This window comes from Ursus maritimus, unplaced genomic scaffold (assembly GCF_017311325.1).
Source record: "Ursus maritimus isolate PB19 unplaced genomic scaffold, ASM1731132v1 scaffold_5, whole genome shotgun sequence".
Lineage (NCBI taxonomy): Eukaryota > Metazoa > Chordata > Mammalia > Carnivora > Ursidae > Ursus > Ursus maritimus.
In genome coordinates, this window is record NW_024426663.1 from 48,943,643 (window position 1) to 48,969,315 (window position 25,673).

At 41.4% G+C, this 25,673-nt stretch overlaps 1 protein-coding gene across 5 annotated transcripts in view; it reads left to right on the plus strand.

Moving 5' to 3' along the window:
* The window catches only part of PRELID2 (PRELI domain containing 2), a 64,273-nt gene that overhangs the window by 13,564 nt on the left and 25,036 nt on the right, over positions 1 to 25,673 (plus strand). For 4 of the 5 annotated variants that reach the window (XM_040622279.1, XM_040622277.1, XM_040622280.1 and 1 more), the window contains 3 exons: positions 1,511 to 1,584; positions 3,103 to 3,263; positions 20,063 to 20,168. In XM_040622279.1, the coding sequence (XP_040478213.1) occupies positions 1,511 to 1,584; positions 3,103 to 3,263; positions 20,063 to 20,168 (341 nt within the window). Of the gene's footprint in view, positions 1 to 1,510; positions 1,585 to 3,102; positions 3,264 to 7,655; positions 7,837 to 20,062; positions 20,169 to 25,673 lie in introns of those variants that run through there. The other variant, XM_040622278.1, reaches the window with a different exon arrangement.

Consider the following 25,673-nt stretch of genomic DNA (forward strand, 5'->3'; position numbering starts at 1 on the left):
CATGCCCACTTGTTTATATATTCTTTATGGCTTCTTCCTTGCAACAACAGCAGAGTTGAGTTGTTGTGACAAGACCATCTGGCCCACAAGACCTAAAATATGTACCGTATGGCCCTTTACAGGAAATGTTTACTCACCCCCGAATTAGAGTGTAGGAGTCTTCACTGCTTGCTGTCATTTGTATCTCACTGAAAGCATGTTCATTGTCCTTGCTTGGACTTGAGAACGGGGCCCTGCAGAAAGCTCTAGTAATGGACAGAGTCAGTGTATAAACCCTTGGAGACACCCACACCCACTTCCGACACGCTCTTGAGCCTTCTGAGAAAACAGATGATATGCCGCTGTTCGTCACATGACTCTGAAGTCTTCTCTGTGCTTGATAAGCACGAGACTGTCTTTCGCTTGTGAGGGTCTTTTCTTCATGTCCATAATTCTATAAAGAATATTTTTAAAAACTTTTTTTTTTAAATATTGGGAGAGATGTGTTATTTGGCATCAGAGAAATCTGATTTCAAGGCCTGATTTTGTTACTACCTGCATGACCTCACTTCTTGAAGGCTTAGGTTCTTCATTTATTAAATGGGAAAATAATAATCTGCTTTTAGGTTGTTGTGAAGATCAAACGAGAGAACAATGTGCACATCCCAAAGTGGTATAGAAGCACTAATTATAGTTTCTACCGTTGACAGGGGCATCTTTGCCCCCATCTTTGTCCATTTTAGGTATGCGTGCTTCAAATGTTGGTTGGGATGGCTAGAGGAATGCCAGCAGGCAAGGAGATGAACCCACCTCTCACCCTGGCACTGGCTTCTGGGCAGTCCGGGCAGTTGCCGCAGTGTTCAAGGCTACTCTAGCCAGAGCTTTGAGAAACCCTGTAGGAGCTTGGCTGGGTCACATTCACTTACAGGGCAAAAGACAACACCTCAGAGGTTATCCTTTTCTCCGAACCTGCTTCCCTTTTTCTTAATTCACATGTATTTTGTGTTTTTTACATTATTGGTGCTGTTCTGGAAACTTAGTTCCAAAACAGAGTAGTACCAGTCACAGGGAAGCTTTTTCCCTATGAGTAAAGAGTATGATTAATATGATTAATTATATATTTAAATTTTGTAGCCAGAAGCCTGTGCTTGAAAACATGGTTGGTGCAGAAAGTGGCAGAATGAGATTCTCCATTTTTTGTTAAAATAGTCTCTTTGTTGGCCCTTGTCACTGGAGTGTTGACATTCATAGTCCAGAGCAGTGAATGGTTTGCAAGTCTTTCTCCTTGACTTTAGAATGTGCACTGTGAGTTAGCTGTCTTACCCTTATTCCTCGACCATGGATGAGTGTATTTGGAATGATTTGGCTCAGAAAAGTGGTCAGGGACACTGAGTTTTGAGTTAAACGTTTTTTCTCTAGGAATTCTACTGAAGTTTTAGAAAATCGACATCGATGTGAAAAGTTTTATCGACATAGGACAAGAATACAGTTCCTTAAAAATTTTTTGAGTGTAAAAATTTTCTGTTTCTAGATGTGTCAACAGGGATCATCTATAGAAAGAGGATTGCAGTCTGTCAGAATGTGGTTCCAGAAATTTTAAGGAAGGTAAATTCATTTTAAAATTTAACCAGATTTGGGTGATTTTCACGTAGTCCTGGGAAGAGACAGCATTTTCTGATGTACAGGAGTGTTAGAACTTTCCCAGTTGTACCTCATAGCCCATCAGAGGGAGAAGGCACTCTCATATCTAACCTCAGTTTGGCAGATGCCACCAGAGATAGGTTTTTTTCTATTTCTGCTTCTCTTTTGTGGAGGGCCCTTAGTGGACATAGAGATGGTCTATAATTATTGTAAAGCTACCTTGGACACGTTGGATGAAGTGACCAGCTTTTCTCATCTGTCCGTGGTAAGATATGACTCCTAGATCAGAATGATCAGAAATGGGCAGATGGTAAATATTTAGTCTCTTTAGCAAGAAAGATAAAAACTTCAGTTTCTGTTTCACTGTCAGAGAGTATAGTTATTTCAGGGAGTATAATGTTCTCAGTACTCTCTGTAAGTCTTTCTGTGTGTGTTTGTGTAAAGTAATGGTGGTGATGATGAAATCTTCATGATAGCAAATTCTTTTCTCTCTTTGAAATTCTTAAGCACTCTGGTGATTGTTGGCAAAGGTAAGTGAGAATTTTTCATAACATTGCTTAAGTCACAGTGGGATTATTGACAAGAGTCCTTTTAGAATCATTAGGAAATAAGAGGAGAGCATCTTGGCGTGCACTTCTTATGATGCCTCAGATGGTGGTTTCAACCCGGAAGTGGTTCCGTTTGTGGCGGAGAAGCCAGTTAGCTTGTAGATCCTAGTGCTGTACTCTTTGCTCTACGTAATAAAAAGGGTGGCTTCTGTCACTTCCTTGTCGTGCATTAAGACTCTGTCACGTTCTTTGAAGGAAAGCTGATGTGACAGTGAAAAAGAACTTCATTTTATTTTCCACACGGTAAAATGTGTTGCACTGTGTGCAGCAAATTATCATTGGCTTTTTCCACAGGGTGTATACCCTGCCTTTGCCCTATATACATGTTTTGAATCTATTATTTAAAAAGGCGTTCAACTTTGTCTTGTTTCTCAAGTCTTAAATAATTTAAGGACACCTCTGACTTTGTACAATGCTGCCTTTGTAGTTTCCCATGTCTTCTCCACCTTGGCAAGCATACATTTCGAGGTACTGGACAGAGTTTAAAATGAAGAAAATATTTTATCTGATATTGTCCTGCATGTGAGCCCGTAAGTGGGCCCAATTAGAATCCATCAATTTAAGAAGGCCATAACCAGCCCTAGAGGAGACACGAAGGAGGCTGATAATTTGCTTGGTGTTTAGCCGTTAGGGAAATCAGGCCAGGGACTGTACAGCCTGCATAAATCCTGGGCCATTTGCATGTCCTCGCCAGCATTTAGTAAGGCCATAGTGTGTTTGATTATCGAGGACTCACAGCCATTGGTGAGCCCTCATGTGTACGTGAGCGTCACTTGTCCTCTTCGTTATCCAAGCCTAAAAGCAACTCTGGACCTCGTCTTTATGTAGCTTGCCCTTCCTAAATTGAGAAAGCCGTCCACTCTCTGTTGGACAGGTGAGCATCTTAAAGGTACCTAATATCCAACTGGAAGAGGAATCGTGGCTCAATCCTCAGGAGAGAAACATGGCTATCCGGAGTCACTGCCTTACGTGGACACAGTATGCATCCATGAAGGAAGAGTCCGTCTTCCGGCAAAGTATGGAAAATCCAAACTGGTAAGATGAGCTGCGTGCGTGTGTGTGTAGGTTGGGTGCAGGGATGCACAGATGACTGCATGTATTAAAAAGCTGTGATTCCATACTCATAACCTCCATTTACAACTCACATAAGGTGCGCATTATTAATTTTTTTATTTTAGAGAGAGATCATACGCATGTGCGGGCAAGCGGGGGGAGGGGCAGAAGGAAAGGGAAAGAGAGCATCTCAAGCAGGCTCTATGCCCGGTGCATGGGCTCGATCTCACCACCCTGAGTTCATGACCTGAGCCGAAATCAGGAGTCAGACACTCAACCGACCCAGCCACCCAGGTGCCCCACATTATTAATTTTTAATCCTACAAGTAGTTAATGAATAGATTTCCCTTTGGGGGAGAAATAACAGAGCTCAGCTCTGTTCTGATCACCCTGTCCAGTCTTGGTGCATTTTGCTCTCTCCAGAGGCAGTGAGTGTTATCAGTGTGCTGAGGATTCTTCCAGACTTTTAAGAGATACCATTAGGTACTTACGTGTGTATTCACAGAGCCTGTGTAGCAGTTTTGTTACCTTTTTACATACGTGCTTTCATTCTGTGTCAGTCATTGTGTACTTACCTTGTTTGCTTAATAGAACTTTATCCACTTAACATATATAAAACCTAGCTTATTCCTTTATAGTGTTGTGTGGTATTCAATCCTATGATTATACTACATCTGTTTAGCTTTTTTTTTTTTTAAGATTTTATTTGAGAGCGAGCTAAAGAGAGCACACACGTGTAAGTGCATGAACCGGGGGGAGGGACAAAGGGAGAAGCAGACTCCTTGCTGAGCAGGGACCCTGAGATCATGATCTGAGCCAAAGGCAGACACTTAACTGAGACACTCAGGTGCCCCCCCCCCTTTTTTTGGTAGAGGTTCAGATGGTTTCCAGTTTCTCTTTATTACAAACAGTAGTATAGTATTTGTGAAGCATATGATCCTTACATATGCAATATGTGAATGTTTCTCTAAAGGAGAAGTTTTAATTGTTAGGTTTATTGAGTATATTATTTATATGCAACAAAATTTATTCTTAATGTACAGTTCTATGAGTTTTGACATAGTTGTGTAAACATTGCCACTGTCAAGCTATAGAACACATAAGGAAGATTTTAAAAAGCTATATGCCAAGACTATTCAATGAAGGAAGAATATTCTTTTCAACAAATGGTGCTGTCACAACTGGATATCCACAAACAGAAGAATGAAGTTAGACCCTTACCTCATACCAAAAACAAAATTAATTGAAGGTGGATCAAAGACCTAAATGAGAGTTAAGACTTAATACAACTTTTAGGGAGAAAACAGGTAAAAATCTTTGTGATCTTAGATTAGGTAGTGATTTCTTAGATATGATACCAAAAGCCCAAGCAACGAAAGACAAAATAGGTGAAATTGATTTCATCAAAATTAAAAACTTTTATGATTTAAAGGACACTGTCAAGAAGGTCAAAAGACAAGGCAGAGAATGGGAGAGAATATTTGTAGACCATGTATCTGATAATATATATACATCCATAATATGTGAGACTGAATAACATATAGAATTGTTAAATCATATTGTACACCCGAAACTAATAGAACACTGCATGTTAATTATACTTGAATTTTTTAAAAAAGCCTAATTAAAACATGGACAAAAGATTTGAGTAGCTGTCTCTCCAAAGATGATGTGTAGATGGCCAATAAGTGCATGAAAAGATGGTCAGCATCATTCTATATCCAGAAGTGCCGATCAAAATCACAGTGAGAAAGCACTTCCAACCTGCCTAGGATGGCTATAGTAAAAAAGATAGACGGTAACAAGTGTTGGAAAGGGTGGGGAGCAGTGGGAACGCTTACACAGCACTGATGACGATGGGAATGGAGCAGGGCCTCAGGAAGTTAAACATAGAGTTACCCCTGGACCCAGCAATTTATGCTCTGTTGAAAGCATACATGAAAACACAAAAACTTGTACAGGAAATGTTTATAGCACCATTAATCATAATAGGCAGAATGTGGAAACCATATGTCTATCTACTGATGAATATATAACCAAATGTGGTATACTTATAAATGGAATATTATTCAGCCATAAGAATGAAGGACACATGCTATAATGTGGGCGAAGCTTGACAATATTATGCTAAGTGGAAGAAGCCAATTACAAAAGGCCACAGAGCATGTGAATCAATGTACTTGAAATGCGCGGAGTTGGTATGTCCATAGAGACAAACTAGATTAGTGGTTGCCATGGGCAAGGAGGGAAAGAGTGGGCAGTGACTGCTAATGGGCATGGAGTTTCTTTTTGGGGTGATGAAAATGTTCTGGAACTCATGTTGATGGTTGCCCAGCTCTGAATATAGCAAAAATAATGAGTTGGACGTCTTACCTGGACTCACGCCTTGGCTCGGCAACTTCCTCTCACTGTGCGTGTTATTTAACCTGAGCTTTAAAACACTGCAGGGGAAGGATCTAGCTTTGACCTTGATATGGTGGGCGTCAATAAATATTGGCCCGAGAGTTCATTTCCCTTAAGCCAGCAGTTCCTATTAACATACTTTAAAAAAATGTTTGCCAATATAATGGGCGAGAAGCGATAATACCTTTTTGGGATAGGCTTAAAAACAAAAGCAAAACAAAACAAGTGTTAATAGTGATTATTGTTGTGAGCTCTGATTTCAGAGGATCATGTACTGTTTTTCATTTTTTTGTATGACTTGAATCTTTTATTCACCTGTCATTTTAATGGAAATAGTAAGACTCTCAAGCTCATATAACTAAAACCCCCAAATTTAAAATCCATTCTGGAGCCCCATCACTTGTACGGATCGTTACTGCTCCCCGTAATTTCGGTCCTGTAGTGGTAATTCTCACACGCTCCAGCCGCACACCGAAGGAGTGTGAAAGCCTCGTCTCACGAGCCTCTGAGCGGATTTGCCTGGGACCACTTAGTGGTGGCTTTTCCTCTGCCTTTCCCATTGCAGGAGCTTCACATGGAACGTGGGTGTTTGGAATTAAGTATAAAAGCGTGGCCAGAGTATAGGGGAATCTTTTGTTTTTTGGGGTTTTTTTGTATGTAGAAGTAGTGAAAGGACTGAGTTGTCTGATTTTATACAGAAAACACAAAAGCCTTTCACCCGCCTTGTTTTAGTGTCAATATTCTCAGAGATCCAGTCTATTGGCTAGTTTGAACTGGACCTTTATCAGTGAAATGTAAAGTGATAATTGGCTCTGAGAATCCAAGGAAAACATCCTTCAGGACCTTTTCCCTTTGTGTCTTTTTTAAAAATTATTTTTCTAATACTTTGATTCTGGAAAATATGATACATGTGTCTTATAAAAAATATTAAACAGTTCTGGGGGAAAAACCCCAGTTTTCATTACCTAGCAATAGTGTCTGTTTACAGAATTTTCTTAGTTCATTCCTAATTGGCATTTAGATTGTTTCTGCATTTCTTTGCTGTCACAAATAATGCTGTGATGAAATCCCTATTATTACGTATTTCTGTAGTTATTTAATAACCTTTTAAGGTAGATGGAGCAAAGTTGGATTTCTGGGTCAAAGGTTATATGTATTTTATATTTTGATACATATTATCAGATGGTTCTATAAAAGGGTTTGACCAATTACACTTCCTTTTTCCTTTGATTTGTTATTTTCTTATACGCGCCCAAACACTCTCTTTTTAGATTTTTGATCTATTGGGCCAATATTTATTGACGCCTACCATATCAAGGTCAAAGCTAGATCCTTCCCCTGCAGTATTTTAAAGCTCAGGTTAAATAACATGCACAGTGAGAGGAAGTTGCCGAGCCAGGGTCCACCTTGAGCAACGTGGTGAGGTAGGAATATGGACATGAATAAAGGATGTATTTATGTCAACTGTATAGAGTGCTTTGGTTGCCTGGTTATGGAGGAGGGGTCTTGTCATTTCAGCAGCCGCATGAAGGTTTCTGAGCAGGGGTTAATATGATGAAAGCTGTGGTCCAGACTCTAGGCAACTTGTTTTCTTAGCTCTTGACATGGATTTAAGCAAGGCATTTTAGGCAGACATTTGAAATGAGTGGGTGATCTTGGGGGGACATCAAGGAAAAGACATTATTTCTTTCTCCTCCTTTGCCAGGGAATATGACAACGATGGCTAGCCACTATACCCAGAAGATGAAATGTGGACAACCTTTTTTTTTTTTTTTAAGAGAAAAAGTTGTCACAGCCGTTGAGTCTAAAATGAGACCCTCAGGCTGTGTGTTGGTTAGCAGGTGTGGGTATGTGATGGGAAACCAGGTGCCGTTCTGTCCCTATACATGGCCTGTCGGCTCAATTCAGAGATGGGCTCCAAAAGGGTTCCTTAGAATCTGACTAAGCCTTGATCTGTGTTTTTTTACCTAGGTTCAGCTTTGGCTTCCCACTGATGTCTCTGCACTTGTGGTACCTTCTTGGGCAAGAGTTACATTATAATTTCATGTTCCCTCAAGCATACCAGCTCTGGGGCTGTACACTCCTCAATTGGACAGTCATCGTTTCTGTTCTCTGAAATCTTACATTCCAAGATAAATTTATTAATTTCTTACTGTTTTGTGTTTGGTCCTGTTTTCCCCAGGACCCTGAGATCATGACCTGAGGCGAAGGCAGACTCTTAACCAACTGAGCCACCCATGTGTCTCCCCCGCCCCCCCTTTTTTTTTAAGATTTTATTTATTTGAGAAAGAGAGAGTGAGAGATAGAGTACGAGCAGGAGGGAGGGTTAGAGGGAGAGGGAGAAGCAGACTCCCTGCTGAGCAGGGAGCCCAATGTGTGGCTCAATCCCACGACCCTGAGATCATGACCCCAGACAGAGGCAGGTGCTTAACTGACTGAGCCACCTGGGCGCCCCTGGTTCTTTTCCTTAAAAGAGATTTTCACTGTACTCTGGGGGCATGTGATTAATATAAATATGATTTGGCTTTAATGATGGATATTTACCCAAGCAATTCTAAAAAGATAATCATCTTGTAAAAGTATTTTCTTGGGCTTTGCTCTTTCACCGTAAATGTATGGGTTTTGTGGTCAGTAGTAACTTTTCTGTTATCGTGAAGCAAGGTTTTAGTTATCACCATCAGTGGAGACTTCCCTCTATTCACGATGTTGCCGAGCTGGGTTTCTTTGGCTTTAGGTTAACAAGATCACTCTCCCATGCTCAGCGTTGAGTACCTTCGTGGCCTGTGTCTTTACCCAGCCATGTGTGGAGCAGCTTTTTGCTTATTCATTGATGCTTATAAACCTTATTTCTGAGATTTAAAATGTGCAGCCTAGTAGAGTGCGGGTTGGATGTATTGACCTAACATTTGTAAAATATCAAAAAAATTTCTCTGGAATGTAGTAAAAGAAACAAAAAAACCAAAGTCAAACTTCACACCCAGATTAAATTAATGGGATGAGCAGCTGTTTTTAGTTCAATAAATTTTCATGATAATTGAAGTTACACATATGAATATTCTTCATTCTAATAAGATGTACAACATTTTTTATTTTTTATTTTTCAATCTCTGGATTGAAACATCCCAAGCCTTGCGTCTTCGTCTGGTAAATCACAGATACTGTAATTTGCATGTTTCAGGGGTTTGATGGTTGGGCATTCTGTGTGTGTGTGTGTGTGTGTGTGTGTGTTCATTTTTTCCTTGCTTTGAAGTCTTTTTTTTTTTTTTTCCTCCCCTAGTAGCAGTTTTGAAGTCTGGTGACTTCTTTGTGTTGGGCACCAGCCTTTTTGGTTGACCTTCAAACTTGCTGTCCCTGGAATATTAAAATATTCCGGCTTTGTTAACATTACTTAAGAATTATTTCTAAGCCCCATTCCTGACAGTAAAGGGCTTGAGGGTGTAGTTATCAAATAGCCCAGACAAATACCACTGTATTCCTCCTAAAACGTAACACCCTGGGCTTAAATTCACCTTAATTTCCAGGGCCCCAGTGGGTGATCAGACAATTAGCAGGGTGCATTGCCAATTACAGAAACTGAGCAACAAGGCCTTTTCTGAGTAAATATGCTATCTGGGCAGGAGTCTTATTTTTGGAGCAGTAGGGCTGCCCTCCAAAAGATAGTCATTTGCTTTTTATGTTTGTCGTCGTATAATCAGAGTCTTCCCTGTTTCCCTTCCTGCTGTATCCTCAGTCTGTAGCACAGTGCTCAGATGCTTGCAGGGGATGATGCCCTGTGCTGCTCGTTGACCGAATGGCAGATCGTGCTTCTTAGGGGCTGAAACGGGGACGAGGGAAGTGAAAAGGGGTGGGATTGGCAGGGGGGGCTAGTGCAAACTGGGAAAGTCCAAGATGATTTGGTAGGAAATTCAAGGTAGAGGAAATCTTGAAATCACCAGTAATATGGAGACCTTGCTTCTGGTTTTTGATGCTGGGTCACTTATGTACGGTTTGACTCTGGGAAAAGGCACAAAGCTGGCCTGAACTCTCTCATAAAGTAATGTGAAGGTTTAATAAGGTAATGGGAACACTATATTTGGAGAGTATAAGGCATTACACACATGGAAGTTGTTGGTGGAACTAAGGATGAATAAATGCTGTTTTCAGAGGGAGCTGGCTCCTTAAAGGGACTGACTTCGTAAAGTGGAATAGGCTGTTTTATTGGAAATAGCGGTGACAATTAAACTGGAAACAAGGATGTTTAGCTAGGGGAGCGTTCTGTGCCGTGGACAAGTAAGAACTTTGGAAATATCTTAGTCAATGCCTGTTGACTTTTTGTTTTCATCCTCCTTGCCCTTTGGTTTTTGTGTATTAGTGCAGGATTCAGGGGGAAGGTTAAACAGGTAGATTTGTTGTGTTGGCTGTAGTTTTGTAGGCCTGGGCTGGCTCTCGGCAGTCAGTGTTTCATAAGTTCTTCGGGTGAATCTGTTGTGCACATAGAGTTGGGAGCCCCTGATACCTAGTCCGTATCTTGTGGTCCCAGTTGCGAGCAAACACACTGTTGACGTCTCTTTGAAACTCCCCTTTTCACAAAGTTCCTGTTAATCTTACAAAGCGTGACCAGTTGATAACGTGGCTCTCCGAGCAAACAGGAAATGCTTTTTGGCAGAAGCACCCTCCTGAAAAGTTTAACAGAACTTAGTTGAGAGCTCTCTTGAGTTTATGGAAGAAGGGAATTTTCAGGGGACGTAAGGGAGGAAGAAGGGAGAGACACCAGTGTCCAAATTGTGTTGCAGTCTCTGCTCTTAATGGATCAGAGATGCTGGTTAAACTTTCTTTTTTTCTTTTGTTAGTTTCTTACATCTGTAGTGAGTAAATATGTTGAGTATTAGAAATTATAATATTTTATCACTCTGCGTTGATACCGTGCAGAACAACCTAAATGTCTTAAGACAACCAGAAATCTGATGCCCATCTGGCCTGTGTGAGGAGCTGCCTCCCACGTCAGGTTGAGAATTGACGCCTGGGAGCTCGGTTGTCGTCTTTCCAATCACGGGTACTACTGGTAATAAGCAAAGAGATGGAAAGTCAAAAGCCACGTGGAGTCGAGTCTCCTGGCCTGCATTTACAGCTTCATTTTGAGACATTTCCTGTGCTGGAGGTGGAGGCAGCTCCGGGTCGTGTGTGTCTGACCTCAGGAGGGTGGGAGTGTGCAGAGGAATTGAGGGGCTGATTCTTGGCTGCTGCTTCCTGATCTCCCCTCTGCTCTGGGATGACTCAGCAGCCTTTTGTCTAAAGATAGGAAAACCTGACCCTCGTGTAGTTCCAGTTTGGATGGATCTTACTCCAAATATCTTTTGTTATCATGTGTTCAAATAATCTTTCCTCTTTTTTTCCTACAAGTGTTGCCTACTCACCGTAGGACGGTTACGATATACATAAAAGAAAAAACAGAGTATGTTCATGCCCTCTTTAGGTCTGTGCTCTTTGTAGTCGGTGGCTCTAAAGGGAACCCGTATTCTGACCTCCGTCCTTATAGATTAATTTTAGCCCATTGTTGATCTTCGTGTGGAACGGAATCAGCGTATGCACTCTGCTGTGTCGGTTTCTTTTGTTAACTGTTGTTTCTGGGAGCCTCGTCTGGGGGTGTCCGTACTTGTTGCAATGGGGTGTAGCATTCCATCCTAGGAGCATGCTGCAGTCGCTACAATTTATTTACTCATTTACTCGTTCTGCAGAAAAATCGTTTTTACAAACATGGAATCCTACTGTACATGGTATTCTGACTTCTACATTAATTTAACATTACGTTTGGGACTGTCTTTCCTTATTAAATATGTCATTTTAAAATGATTTCCTATGGCTGCTTAGATATATTCATTGGATAAAATTATTCTGGTGTGTTTTATTAAATGTCTGTATTGGGCATTTGCATTATTTCTCATTATATGCTCTTCTAAATAATGGTGTGATGAATATCTTTATAGGCTGCTCTAAGCCCTCAACTAAGATTATTTGCTTAGGACACATTTTTAGAAGTAGATATATGAGTCTCAGGGTTTGCATGTGTTTGAGGCTTTTTTAGGCTAGGTATTGCTGAACTGAAGCACGCATTGCTACGCATCTCAGAAAACTCCCCAAGGGCATGGCATTTGGTAGTGTCGTATAGACCTGTATTGGAAATGGGATGAGGAACAGCTACGTAATTTGCAGGGCCCAATGCAAAATGAAAATACAAAGCCCCTTGTTCAGAGTGGTTGAGAATTTCAGGAACAGGACCATCAGATCATTTAGCCGTAGCCCTTCTACTAGCGGAGCACTGTGCGGCAGCATGGGTGCTGTGTCCTTGAAGCCAGCACCAAATGGGATGTGTGCGCTGGGAGGCCTGACATCCCAAGGCAAGACTCTGAATGGACCAGTTCGCAAACTGTTGTAGATTGTGAAACTTCGCCCACCACTCAGGATGTCAACAAGCTTGCCCTAAATAGACATTCTTTTCTAGGTAGCAGGATTGGGGGAAGGGATATGGGATCTGAGGTTAACTGTGTGGATTTAAATAATAGCCCTGCCACTTATTTTTGTGAGACCTTAGCAAATTTGCCTGTTTCAACCTCAGTTTTTTTAATCTGTAGAATGGGGTCAATATTATTTCATAAGATTGTCATGAGAAATAGGTGAAATGTGTGTATACAAAGGACTTAATACAATACTTTACCATGGTAGGCTATTAAAAAGTGTTATCTGGGGCACTTGGGTGGCTCAGTTGGTTAAGCATCTGACGATTGATCTCAGCTCAGGTCTTGATCTCAGGGTTGTGAGTTCAAGCCCTGTGTTGGGTTCCACACTGGGTGTGGAGCCTACTTACAAAAAGAGTGTTATCTGTTGTAATTGATTATCAGTTCTTAGGTACCGTGTTTTAGGAGACTGAGCCCCCTTGCCCTGTAATATGTACCTGCTCTAGGCTGTTGGGCTCCTGCGATTCTAACACTCGATAATTCCTTAGCATTACCGTATTTCCTGCTGCAGCTCACTATTAGTAATTTAGGGCTATGGTTAATAACCCATTCCTGGGACTTGTTAGAGGAGAGCAGCTCAGAGGGGGAGGGCCCCAGGAGTGGGGGCTGGAGAGGCTAGTGGGGTGTTTGGTTTCACGTGGTTGTCGTGCAGAGTGCGCCAGTGTGATGTGTGATGGCAGGTGAGGAGGAGGCTGGTGAGATGGGAGGGCTCCGGAGCTCCAAGGGCTTTGAATGCCAGAATGGGTAGGGAGCGAGTCATTGCCAAGTGGTTTAGGGTGATTGAGTGTCACCTAGAATTTACTGAGGGACGAAGGTTTGGGGGCTGACCAGGGTTGGAGTTGTGCTATGAGCACTTACCTTCTCAGACATCGTGTTTGTCTTTGTGTGAATGGGAATACTGATGGTGGTAGTAGTAGATGGCATTATTATTAGTGGTAGTAATAGTAGCAGGTTAGCATTATTAACTAACATTTATTGAATGCTTACCCATATTACCTTGAGGGCTTTACACATATTTCCTTCTTCACCTTTGGAACAACCTATGTAGTAGGTATTATTAATCCCATTTTCCTGAGGAGACTGAACCTACGCAGCATTAGATCCTTGCCAATGTTGGCAGGTTTTCATTCTGTGTTAGCGACGAGATGTGAATCCAAAAACTACATCCTTAATTTGTATTCTCTTTCTCCCTCTGTGTGTGTGTGTGTGTGTGTGTGTGTGTGTGTGTGTGTGTGAAGGCTAAGACTGCTTAGTACTTACTGAGAACTCTGTCCGAATAATGGTTCTCCGAGGAAGCATTATGATAGGAATGGGTTTGGTGAGACGGGGTGGAGAGACCATGTCTTCTGGCGTGGTGGAGTTCACACAGGAGCCCGGCAGTCTCTGCAGCACCGTGAGACCCATGGAGCAGGAGCGGGCGATCTGAGCTGCAGACCCTGCCTTTCTTGTGGGCCATCCCTCTGTGTGGTTACAGGAGAATGCCAGAATCACCATGATTAGAACGGAGATGTCATCACCACAGGAATATCTGGAAACTTTCTTCCTCCTCAAAGACACTTTAATTAAATTCCCATCATGAAAACAATTAGGCAAGATTTGCCATACCTAACCAGTCAATAATTCAAGGACAGGATCTCATTAAGAGCTTTTGCTTTCCTGGAAACTGCCGTTTTGAGGATTCAGAGCTAGTGGCTGCGTGCTCTGGGAATTAATTTATCCATATTTCCCCTGAACTTTTTTATTTTCCCCAATCCAGAAGGAAATACACTTTTAAATGACCTAAAAGTAGGAGACTGATTGTATAAACTGGCATTCACTTTCACAAAGATGTTCCTGGTTGAGGGGTGCGTTCTGTCAGGATTCCATCGTGTTCTGTGTTGAATTAAGCCTGCCTGTGGACGGACAGAGCAAGAGGTGTGACTCTGACACAGGCGCCCCACGAATGAGTGAGCCTCCTCTTCCACCATAATTTTCCTGATACTCTGGTGCCTTCTCTCTGAGCCAGGTGAACGGTGCCCCCTACTGACGTTAGCAGGAGGAAATCTCGAGATACTTTGTTCAATTGCCCTGATGATAGTATTGAGAGGTGTTATAAATTCTCTCATTCTTTTGCTTCCTTCTCTTCTCTCCCTTCTCTCCTTCTCTCCATGCTTTTCTTCCTGTTGCATTATTGATTTTTCTATCATGTGCTAGCCATCGCAGTTGGCATTGAAGCAGTAAAGAAAAAACAACACAAGTACAACCATTTAGAAAAACATCTGACGTCATCTACTAAAGTTGAAACTGCACATGTCCTGTGACCCAGACATTCAACTAATCTGTATTTAAGAGACACTTGTGGGCCTACTTACCTGGATGCATTATAATATGTTCATCTTCAGTAGAAGGATGGATAATTTGGAGTATTTTCAAACAGTGAAACAGTATGCGGCGGTGAAAACGAACACACAGGTTACATGCAGTGATGTGGCTGCATCTCCGCTGAGCATCAGGGGCTCTTCTCTGCGACTCTGGAAGCCGTCTACGACAGGATCAGCAGGTGCTTAGCAAACTGACTGTGGAAGGCGTGGATTATAGAGAGCGCACACCGGACACCAGGTTCCCACTGAGAGGCAGTTGTGGTCCTGGAAAGAGAAAATCGCCCTGCTGACCCCAGGCGGTGGCTGTGGCAGTAGCAGGGAAGAGAATGTCATGGGCTGTTGAGGGGCCGTTAGAAGTAAAATAAATGCTATCTGCTGGCTGATAGAATGTTTGGGTTGCTTAGGAAGGGAATAATACAACATGGTGCGAGGTCTCTAATATCCTAGACTAGGAGGAGCACTGTGTCATTAACTGACATAGGGGCAGGACTGGGGTTTTGAAGCAGCAGATAATGAATCTACAGCCACCAAACTGTATGACCCTGGGCAAGTTATTTAACTTCTTTTTACCACAATTTCCTCATGTGTGAAAGAGAGAAAATGATTTACGAGTAACAACCTCAGAAGATAATACAGTGTCTGGTACAGAATACACACTGTTGCTATAGAGTTTTTGAAGAGTAAAAGTGACCTGGGTACGTAACATCATAAATGTGATCAGTCCTTCCTTTAGGCTTCGCAGAGATAAAAGAGAGATGTAGGAAAACTTCAGTCATCTTTATGTCTCTTGAGTGAAACATCAAACACTTCAAGCTTGGGGGCAGTAGAAAGTCTTAGGACAAAAGGCACAAAAAACGGAGGTTACGTAGTGTGGGAAAAGGAAAGCCAAGAGGTGATTGAATGAGATTTTAAGTGAATGGTAAGTCAGAAGTTAGCATGTACCTTTACTGAGAATGGTTCTTGGGAGCACAGAGACTTTTGAAGAATAACTTTTTATTTATATAGAAATGATCCTCGGGTCCTTATTATTACTAGTTTTGGTGATTACCAACTAATACATGTTATAGAAAGTTACTAAAAGGGAGAAGATAAAAAAATAACACCTGTAATTCTAATGTCTAGAGATATTTTCATATTTCAGCTCTATCCTTTCGTCTTTCCATCCATCAGTCCATCTTTTCTTTCTTGTGGTTTCTTCTTTTTTGAGAGCTGAAATTAAACTGTACATTGTTGTGTAACCTGCTGTGTTTTGCCAAGGAACTTAAAAGAAGGCTTATCTAGCATGAGGGATTTAGGTTGGCTATGTGTAGTAAGAAGAAAATGGTCCGATGTGCTTTGTCAATGAATTATTGAGGGAAAGTGCAACATTTTCTTCTCTAGCAGTCTTAAAATATACTAGGATAAACTCATTTCAATGATGGTGAGGGCATGACCCTGCTTTACCGGCCGTTATTCTGTGATATGTGGGCAAGCCATGAGAGTGCTTTTCTGAGCACTTACATCTCCCAAAAGTAGCAGAAGGAAATACTGGTTCGAATATGATGTAACAGAGACTTTTATTAATCCCTCACCTACACTTGCCTTGAGGACTGAAGAGTTTATCTCTCCCAAGAGTGTAAGACTGCTCAACTTTTCATTTTTAAATATTAAAATCACTGTAAAATTCTACTCTGACTAATCTGGAATAAAGACAGGAAAGATTAGTGTCACTGGGATATAGTTTTACATGAACAAATCATTTTAAATAGGCTTAAATCTAAGAGGTGGAAGCCGCTTTGCCTAGACTGACTGTTTGCTTAGACTATTTATGTCAGATTGGCTAGGATAACTGTGTGTGTGTGTGAGAGAGATCTGAAGGCTTCCTTTTATGGAATGTACGATTGGAATGAAGAGGCTACTGCTACTAGAGAATCAGAGAGAAGGTCTAATAAGAGTCATGATAACTATTTTTTTTTTTTACCAAAATCACAGCCTTTTGGATCCATAATATTCTCAGAATATCTTTCTTAGTGTGAGCAAATGTGCCTATATATATATATATACACACACACACACACCCACACACACCCAAATACACATACGGGAGACATGGCTCCCATCTCTTGTCCTTAGAGATAGAAGAAAGTATAGGAAGTATTTTCTTTGTTGAATATTTCTGGTTGTAAAGAATTTAATATTAATGAATCTATTCACATAAAAAGTGCTTACTGAGGTCCCTGAGTGTGGGTACTTTGTTGCAAGTGGAGGATCGGAGATGGTCTAAAAGCATCAAAGGGTGGCAGCCAGCTGCTTAGTCAGTGGTGCGAATGTAACCGTTCTTCTATACCTGTTACTTGGTCGCCTCAGAAGGGGAGTCCTTGTTGCTGCAGGATAAAGTCTAAACTCCGCAGCATGAGAAAACCATTTGCGGTCTGGTGGTCTCCATTTGTCCTTCAGCCTCCTTTCGTAATATCTCCCATGCCCACCTTATGCTCTGGTCATTCCTCTGAACAGAATTTATTAAGCTCCTTGGGTCCTGGTGGTCTTCCTCATTGGCATGCTCTGGCTCCGTTAGCTGGTGTGGCCCTCAGCCACTTGCCCCTTTGTCTTTCCCACTAGTCAGTGGGATCCTGGAGGGCAGAGACTGTCCTCTGTGGATCTCTAGCATGGAGTAAGGTGCTTAGCGGACGGTAGCCGGTCAGTGTGTGGGACACATGAATTAACAAGGCAAATTTAAATTATTCCTCTCTGGTCTACAGGGTTTCTCTGAAAATCTCATTAGAGCTCCCTCGTATGTGATAAATTGCTTTTTTCTTGCTGCTTTCAAGATTCTTACTTGATGGTTTGATTATAATGTGTTTTGATGTAGGTCTCTTTAGTTTTATCGTTTTTGGTATTCATTGAGCTTCTTGAACTTGGATGTCCATTTCCTTTCTCAGATTTGGCAAGTTTTCAGCCACTACTTCTTCAAATAGGCTACCTGCCCCTTTCTCGCCTTTGTTTCTGACACTCCCATAATGTGTACAGTTGATCCATTTGGTGATGTCCCATAAACCCCTAGGCTGTCTCACTTCATTCTTGTTTCTTTTTCGCTCCTGTTAGCTCCGTAATTTCGCCTGACTTGTGTTTGAGTTTGTTGGTTCTTCTGCTTGTTCACGTCTGCTGTCGAATCCCTCTAGGACATTTTTCAATTCAATTATTGTGTACTTCACCTTCTGAATTTTTTTTTTATGGTTACTGTTTGTTGATATTCTCATTTTGTTCATGCATCATTTTCCTGATTTCGTTTAGTTTCTGTGTTCTCTTTTAGTTTACTGAGCATTTTTAAGATGATTGTTTTGAATTATTTGTCAGACAAGTCCTAGATCTCTATGTCTTTAGGCTTGGTTTCTAGAGAGTTGTTTTGCTCCTTTGAGTGGGCCATGTTTCTCTGTTTCTTTGTATACTTTGTGATCTTTTGTTGAAACTCAAGCATTTGAAAAAAACAGCCACCTCCCCCAGTCTTAATGGACTGGCTTCATGCAGTGGAAGACCTTTACTAATCAGCCTGGGTAGAGATTCTGGGGGTCTTTCAAACCTTTTCTGGAGATGATTCTTCTCTAGGTTTTTGTGTGAAATTTTCTGTTAAAGAGGTCTACCCCTGTTGTCAAGTTGCCACGATCTCTTGCTGTCCCTGATGTCTGTCTGTGGCACCGCAGACACTCCGGTGCTGTAACAAGCCACCATACTGTTCTCAGCAGCCCCCGAAGTATACTGCCGTTCTTTTCAGCATTCTGAGTCAGATGAGATAGAAACCTGTCCCTCGCGCAGCCCCCTTGTAAAGCCAGAATATTGGATATCTCATTCTTCCCTTTGCCTCCGGAGGGGGAAGCCAGAAGTGGGGACTTTTTCCCCAGTTGCACTGTGCTTTGCTCAGTGAACGGAAGCTAAGGTGGGTAAATGCAGCAGCCTTTCTTTCTCACTTTGATGTGGCTTTTCTTGACTTTGCACTCACCTGGGGTGCTGCGAACTCTTAACGGGTTTCTAGAGTTCTCCCAAAGGCAAGTTGGTCCGTGTACTGTTAACATGGAACCTCCATGGGGAGTGAGGACCTGGAGGTTTCTCTTCTGCCATCTTTCTGATGTCACTCTCAGGGTTATCTAATCCATTTTATGAAATGGAGATAATTAATATTGGTAGAACTCTATTTTTTTTTTTAAAGATTTTATTTGAGAGAGAGAGAGAGAGCACAAGCAGGGGTGGGACAAAGGGAGAAGCAGACTCCCCACTGAGCGGGAAGTCCAATGTGGGGCTGGATCGCGGGACTCCAGGATCATGACCTGAGCTGGAAGGCAGACGCTTGACCGACTGAACCACCCAGTCCTGGTAGAACTTTAAATAGCATAGTGGCACATCTACGATCACCACCCTCTCCAGTCAAGGAGTCTTCGAAGAAGTCATCCCAGGCTTCTGGCTTTCCAGTCTGTCTTACTGCCTGTCTCTCTCATTTAATGAATGCTCATTGTTTCTCAGGAACAGTTCATGTTCCCATTATGTGTATTCACTGATTTACTTCTCACAGTAGTCGTGAAAGGATGATACTGTGATTATTCTCATCTTGCACATAAGGAAACTGAGTTAAGAGAGTTTTAGTAATCTAACCAAAGTTATACATCTGATAATTATCTCAGATTCAATTTTAAGAAGCCATTTTGCTGCATGAAATGAATATATATATTCGTAATAATATGTATATTAATTGGAATCAGTTAAGTTTATTGTGGGTAAAGTAGAACAACATTTTAAAGATAGAGTACTAACCTCTCGACTATCACAATTTTATCATAGAATTATGTCTTAGGTATGACTAGAAATCCTGTATTCTGCAGTTGGTATAATTAGAATAGTGGAATATTCTCTTTTTTCTTTTTCCCCCTGAGCTTTATTGAGATATAACTAACATAGTGTAAGTTTAAAGTATACAATATAATTTTATATATGTATGTATTACAACATGATTATCATAATAAGGTTAGTTAACAGATCCATCACCTCTCATTGTTAAAAATATTTTTGTGTGTGCTGAGAACTTTTAAAATTTACTCTTTAACAATGTGAAACAGATATTCTTTAATTTGAATAAAATAATTGTATATATAAACTGTAAGTCTCTTTTTAATAAAAATTTTGTTGTAATAGGCAGTTATTTTTTTTTTTTTAAAGATTTTATTTATTTATTTGACAGAGATAGAGACAGCCAGCGAGAGAGGGAACACAAGCAGGGGGAGTGGGAGAGGAAGAAGCAGGCTCACAGCGGAGGAGCCTGATGTGGGGCTCGATCCCATAACGCCGGGATCACGCCCTGAGCTGAAGGCAGACGCTAAACCGCTGTGCCACCCAGGCGCCCCTGTAATAGGCAGTTATTGAATTGTTATGGACATTGTTTTGTGTTGATCATAAGTGGTAATTATGCTGTTGGAAATCTCTGTAGTTTAAATATCCAAACATAGAATGACATCAAAGATGCATTTTTTTTGTTTTTGTTTTTGTTTTTGTTTTTTTTTTACAGGACAGAGTTCATTCAGAGAGGCAGGATTTCAATCACAGGGGCTGGCTTTCTCAACTGCATTTTGGAAACTTTTGCCAGCACATTCTTAAGACAGGGTGCCCAGAAGGTAAGCTTGTTTCTGCTTTGAACCAACATTTATTTTAAGAAACCATGGAGATTCCCATTGGGTTATTGAATAAGGCTCATGAGCAGACGTCATGAGAAAAAAAATAATAGTTAATAAATAAAAATAAACAAATAGATGCAAAAATAATTGTTTGCTAATTATTACATAAATCCAAATCAAAGTAAAACTTAAGTGCCATTTGTGACCCATTAAATTGAAAAATATGCCAGTGAAGAATACGTAATAATATGGAAAATACTTAGAGTCTATGGAAGAAATATAATCAGAACAAATAATTATATTTTCAGTGTATACAGTATGATGACAACTATTTCCTTAAAAAAGATAATTGCTAGTATTTATTGAGCACTTACTATGTACCACTCACTGTAAAAAGAATATTTTATTCATCATCTCTTTTAATCCTCACAAACCTTTGAAGTAACTATTTTTACGATCTCCTGGTAGTCAGTTCTTGTGGTTTTCGGACTCCGTACTTGGGGGCGCTCAGGCTTCCATGAGGGTGACTCCGAGGCCCTCTTATAGTTCTAAGGTCTGTACCCTGTTTTTAGTAGTACTAGTCTATTTTTGCATCCGTCCTGATGTAGAGCTATATATGTGCTATTTTCTTGCCTTCACAGCGTTATTTTCAAAACTTCTTTAGGGTAAAGTCTCTTCCTTTTGCATGATCATATACCTATTACAGGTGTTTTTTAGTATTGACAAATTCATTTTTATTAACTTGTTTTATTTATAATATTTTGCTTTTTAACTGTTATTATTACTTGTGATGAGGGGCAGAATCACTTCCACGCTTTACTCAGGACGAATACTACACATACGTACCTTGCTCTGTTTTGTAGAATACTAGGTTTAATGGTGGTAAGTTTAATGGCTCTTATTTGTGGAACAGTAGGTTTAATAATAGGTTTAATGACTGGTCTGAAGGAATATTGTTCTGCCCCAGAGATTTTTCTGGGTCATGAACCTTTGTTCTCCTTTTGCAGGTCTAGGTTCAAGAAGGAACCTGGCCTGTGATGTGTTAGTCTGGGAGGCTGAAAGTGATGACAGAGTGTTTGATATTATATGGTGTTCCATAAACATACTGTCAGGTTAATGCTGTGTTCTTAGCCCAGAGGTGCACAGAGTGGCCCGGCCTGTTTAAGCTGAGTGTGAAGTGGGTTACTGAGCTTCTGGAAGATCTGATGTGCCCTTTCACACTCAGACATGACTGCAGGTTTTTCTGCGCTGTTGCAAAGTATGCATGTGTAAAACCCCCCGTGTTCTGCAAAATTGATGGGGCTAAAGTTAATGGGCCTGATGAGAAGAATAACTTCATTGCCATATCGCTGAGTAGGTTCTCTCGTACATTGTTTTGATCAAGATTGACAACCTTTTTCTGTAAAGAACCAGATAGTAAATATCTTAGGCTTTGTGGGCCAAAAGGCAAACTGCAGATATGATGTTGGTACTTTATAACAAGAGAGAAACAAATTTCCATGAATTTTTTACTGACAAAATTAAAATATAATAATAATAATTGAATTTTATTTATAGTTCAGTTCTTTTAATCAGAAAAATGAGATTCTGTTTTGTGGGGGAACATAACATTTAACTAAATAGTGACTCAAAGTTAGTGTTCCCTACCGTCATATTGCAAATGTTCACTTGTAAAAACCATTCATATCTTCTGGACCACACAGGTACAGGTGGTGGACTGGATTTGGCCTGTAGGCTACATAGTTTGCCAACCCCTGCTTTAGATACATAAATATTCTTTTATTAATTCAGGTGGGTCTATATTCAACCTGTCCATCAGTCTGAACCTGTCAGTGAGTTTTAACTGTACACTGGTTGCATGTATTCTGATCCTGTGAGGTGCACCTAGTAGACACTATTAGTCCCGTTGTATTGATGAGCAGTGTCGTGAAGGGTAAGCGCACCTGCTGTGTGGGTGGCCGCTAGTCTGCCTTCCCTTTTCTGACCCATATATGCTGAGCACCGGCTTCGTGTTAGGCACTGTGTGAAGCATAGGCTAAATGGATTTACTCGAGGTCGGGACTAGCAAAGGGTGGAGTCTGGACTCACATTCCCATCTTTTAGAGCAAGTCTTACTCCTTGGCCCCTTTACTGTGCAAGATGTGTTCAGGTAAATGAAGCAGAATGTTTGCCTCCTGAGAACCGGGCTGTGTATTACACGCATTATGTTGTGGTCTTACTCCCTCTGTAGTTACTACGTAAGACTCTTGGGTTGCAAGTAACAGAAACTACTTGAGGCTAACTCACCGTAAGGGTCCAAGGGTGGTGAGGCTGGCAGGCTTCAGAATGGTCTGCCCTGGGATGGAGAGCTGCCAGGAACCCACAGTATTCCTCCTTTAGCACTTGTCTGTAAGACTAAGCATCTGTTTGATTCTCTTTCTCTGCTTCACAGACTGTAGAGTATGAGGTGGGCCTCCACAGTCCTCCATGCGTGTTATATAGAGTTCTGGCCAACAAAGGGACTGTCTGCTTGTTTCATTCATTTCCAAATTCTTGGAAAGGGACTCTTGTCCTTTCATAGGTCAAGCATGGCCAGGTGGGTGGAAGTCATTGTGAATAAGGCTCACCTTGGGCTGTGAGTGTGGGGGTCAGGGTAGGGATGGCACTTCCCAGGGAAGGGGGTGGTGGGATGTGCCAGTATTCCCAAAGGTTTCCGGCCTGGCCTCACAGTAGATTCTGTGTTCTTGATGGCAGAGAGGGGGTTTTATTAGTCTTAATCCCAGTTCCCCACAACCTAAGTCGCTTGGGCAGTGCTCCTACATTTATGTGGAAATGAGTAGAAAGGAGATAGAATGCACAGCTGCATCTCAGTTGGTTTCTGATGAATATGATCTGGAAATCATTCAGTGACTTTAAATTTTTAAAGTGAGGAACCCAACTGATTCCTCTTTTTTTTCTCACTTTGGCTCAGAAGTAAGAATATGTTTTTCCTGCTAGGTTTTGCCTTTTCTGACTTTCCTCTTTTTTTTTTTTTTTTTAAGAGGCTCAGTTTAATAGGTTAGCTTTTCAATTTTAGGAGGCACTCCTGCTAAATCGTCTTGTACCTTTTATCCAAGTGCTGATGTTTTCCCGTATCAGCCTGACTTCGTGATAAACCTTCCCAGCTGAGCCTGCATAAGTAGTTTGTGTGGACGTTACCGGGAGGGTGTTTGAGGCCACTTTATTTTCACTTTAGGACTTTATCCTTGAGGCTGTTCAGTGCTGGTAAAGGTGGGATCTGATATCTGTTTTTATCCAGAAAAGAGCACAGCGAGGCCCTCACAAAGTTTGTATCTTTGTGTTTGTCAGTTAGAAGCTAGCCCTGGATCTGGGCCCCAAGGTGAGTCACTGGAGTTTCTGTGCCTCCAGACGTTGTGCAATTGCTCTTCTCTCCTCCCTTCACCACGTGGAGGTGACTTGCAGTTCGGGGCCTTTCTGACACAAATGCTGACTTTTTCATATATCACTCGGACCTCACTTTCGTCTTAAGCGGAAGTATGTGGGCAGGCAAATGGGAATTGCCCTTTGGTAGCCAAGTCAGCAACTGTGTTTTTGAAATAAAAGCTGTTCTGACTTCTAGCCCACTAAAGCCCCTTGGTTTTGTAATGTGGCACAAGTCACTTTATCCCTCTGATCCTAAATTTAATTGTCTACAAGGTGGGAATTTAAGATTTTTTCAAAAAGATTTTATTTATTTATTTGAGAGAGTGAGCAAGGGAGCAGGAGCAGGAGCAGAGGGAGAGAAAGAAGCAGACTCTTTGTTGAGCAGAGAGCCCGACGTGGGAGTTGATTCCAGGACTCTGGGATCATGACCTGAGCCGAAGGCAGACACTTAACCAACTGAGCCACCCAGGCGCCCCAGAAGGTGGGAATTTTAATGCATTCCACAAATAGGTGTGAAAACTATGTTTGAAAGTTTTCAGTAGATTGAAAAACACAGGTTAAATATACATAAGGTGTTCTTCCTGTTGTCAAGAATTAAAAAAAATCTAACTCACGTGCTTCTTTTTCATACTTTCTTTTTATGGTTACATGTTTGTTTATTTCTCTTCAAACTCATATGAACACACAGTAGATTTTAAACTCAGAAGTTTAGTTCCACAAACACTTGGGTATCAACTATGTGCCAGGCACTGGGTGGGAAGCTGGAGACACAAGTAGGAAGGAGAATTCACAAGAGGGGAACCTGTGCCTTATATAGCTTTATTTCACAAGTATCTAAAAGCTTGGGGTGGAAAGCTTGACAGGCACTAAACAAACATCTGCTGAGAGTGAGAATTTATTGAGCTCCACTTGGCGTTCAGTGGTCAGCACTAAGATCAGTGCTGACAAGGGTATTAAAACAACTGTACTTACAAGAGTTACTAGATGCCAAGCACTATGCATGGTTCACGTTACCTAAAGTACTTTTCTTTCTTTTTTTTTTTTAAAAGATTTATTTATTTGAGAGAGAGAGAGAGAGAGTGAGAGCAGGGGGAGGGGCAGAGGAAGAGAGAGAAGCCAAGCGGACTCCCTGGTGAGCCCGATGTGGGGCTCCAGCCCAGGACCCTGAGATCATGACCTGAGCCAAAATCAAGAGTCAGACATTTTAACCAACTGAGATACCCAGCCCCCCATCCCCCCCCCCACAAATTACTTTTCTAAGCAACTCTGTGACATAGGAACTCTACTCCTCTTTTATGCATAGGGAAATTGAGGTCCCAAGCGATAAAGCAGTTTTCTCATGGTCCTGGAATTAGTGAGTGGTGCACTTGGGATTTGAACCCTAACCTTGCTGTCTCCGGAGCATATGGTTAATGATTATACCCCACTGCCACATCCACGCTCTGCACTCGGCGGCAGATGTGGCGTGCTTGCTAGAGCCAGTGCAAGGCGATGTGGAATTTACGGGAAGGACAGAGGAATGCAGAAACGAGGAGTTCGGTTGCAATGGAAGAACTTGGAGTGGACCGGGGGAGTGAGGGGCTATGATATTGGTAGTTCTAAGGGTTTTTGGGTGGCTAGAGAGCGTCCTCCCTTCTGGTCAGAGCCCCCTGCCTCTGGTTTTATCCAGACTCTACCTGGCCTAAATTCCAGAGTGCCAGACAGGTTGAGGGTGTGTTCAGCTGTTGTTTCTACCACTTTTACTATAATGATATATCCTTTTTTTCTGCTTTCCTGTGGACTATGGGTTTGTTTTTGTGCTATTTGTCTTGAAAATATCTTTATTTTACAAAAGAAAATTTCAATGGCATTTTTCACAGAAAAAGAATAAACAGTCGTAGAATCTGTATGGAAGCAGGGAAGACCTCGGATAGCCAAAGCAATCTTGAGAAAGACCCTGGAGGCATGTGCTTCGTGATGTCAAACTATATTACAAAGGTGTAGTCATCAAACCATTATGGAATTGCCTAAAAACAGACATGTAGATCAAAGGGACAGAATAGAGACTCCAGAAATCAACCCATGCTTATTCGGTCAGTTAATTTATAACAGAGTAACCATGAA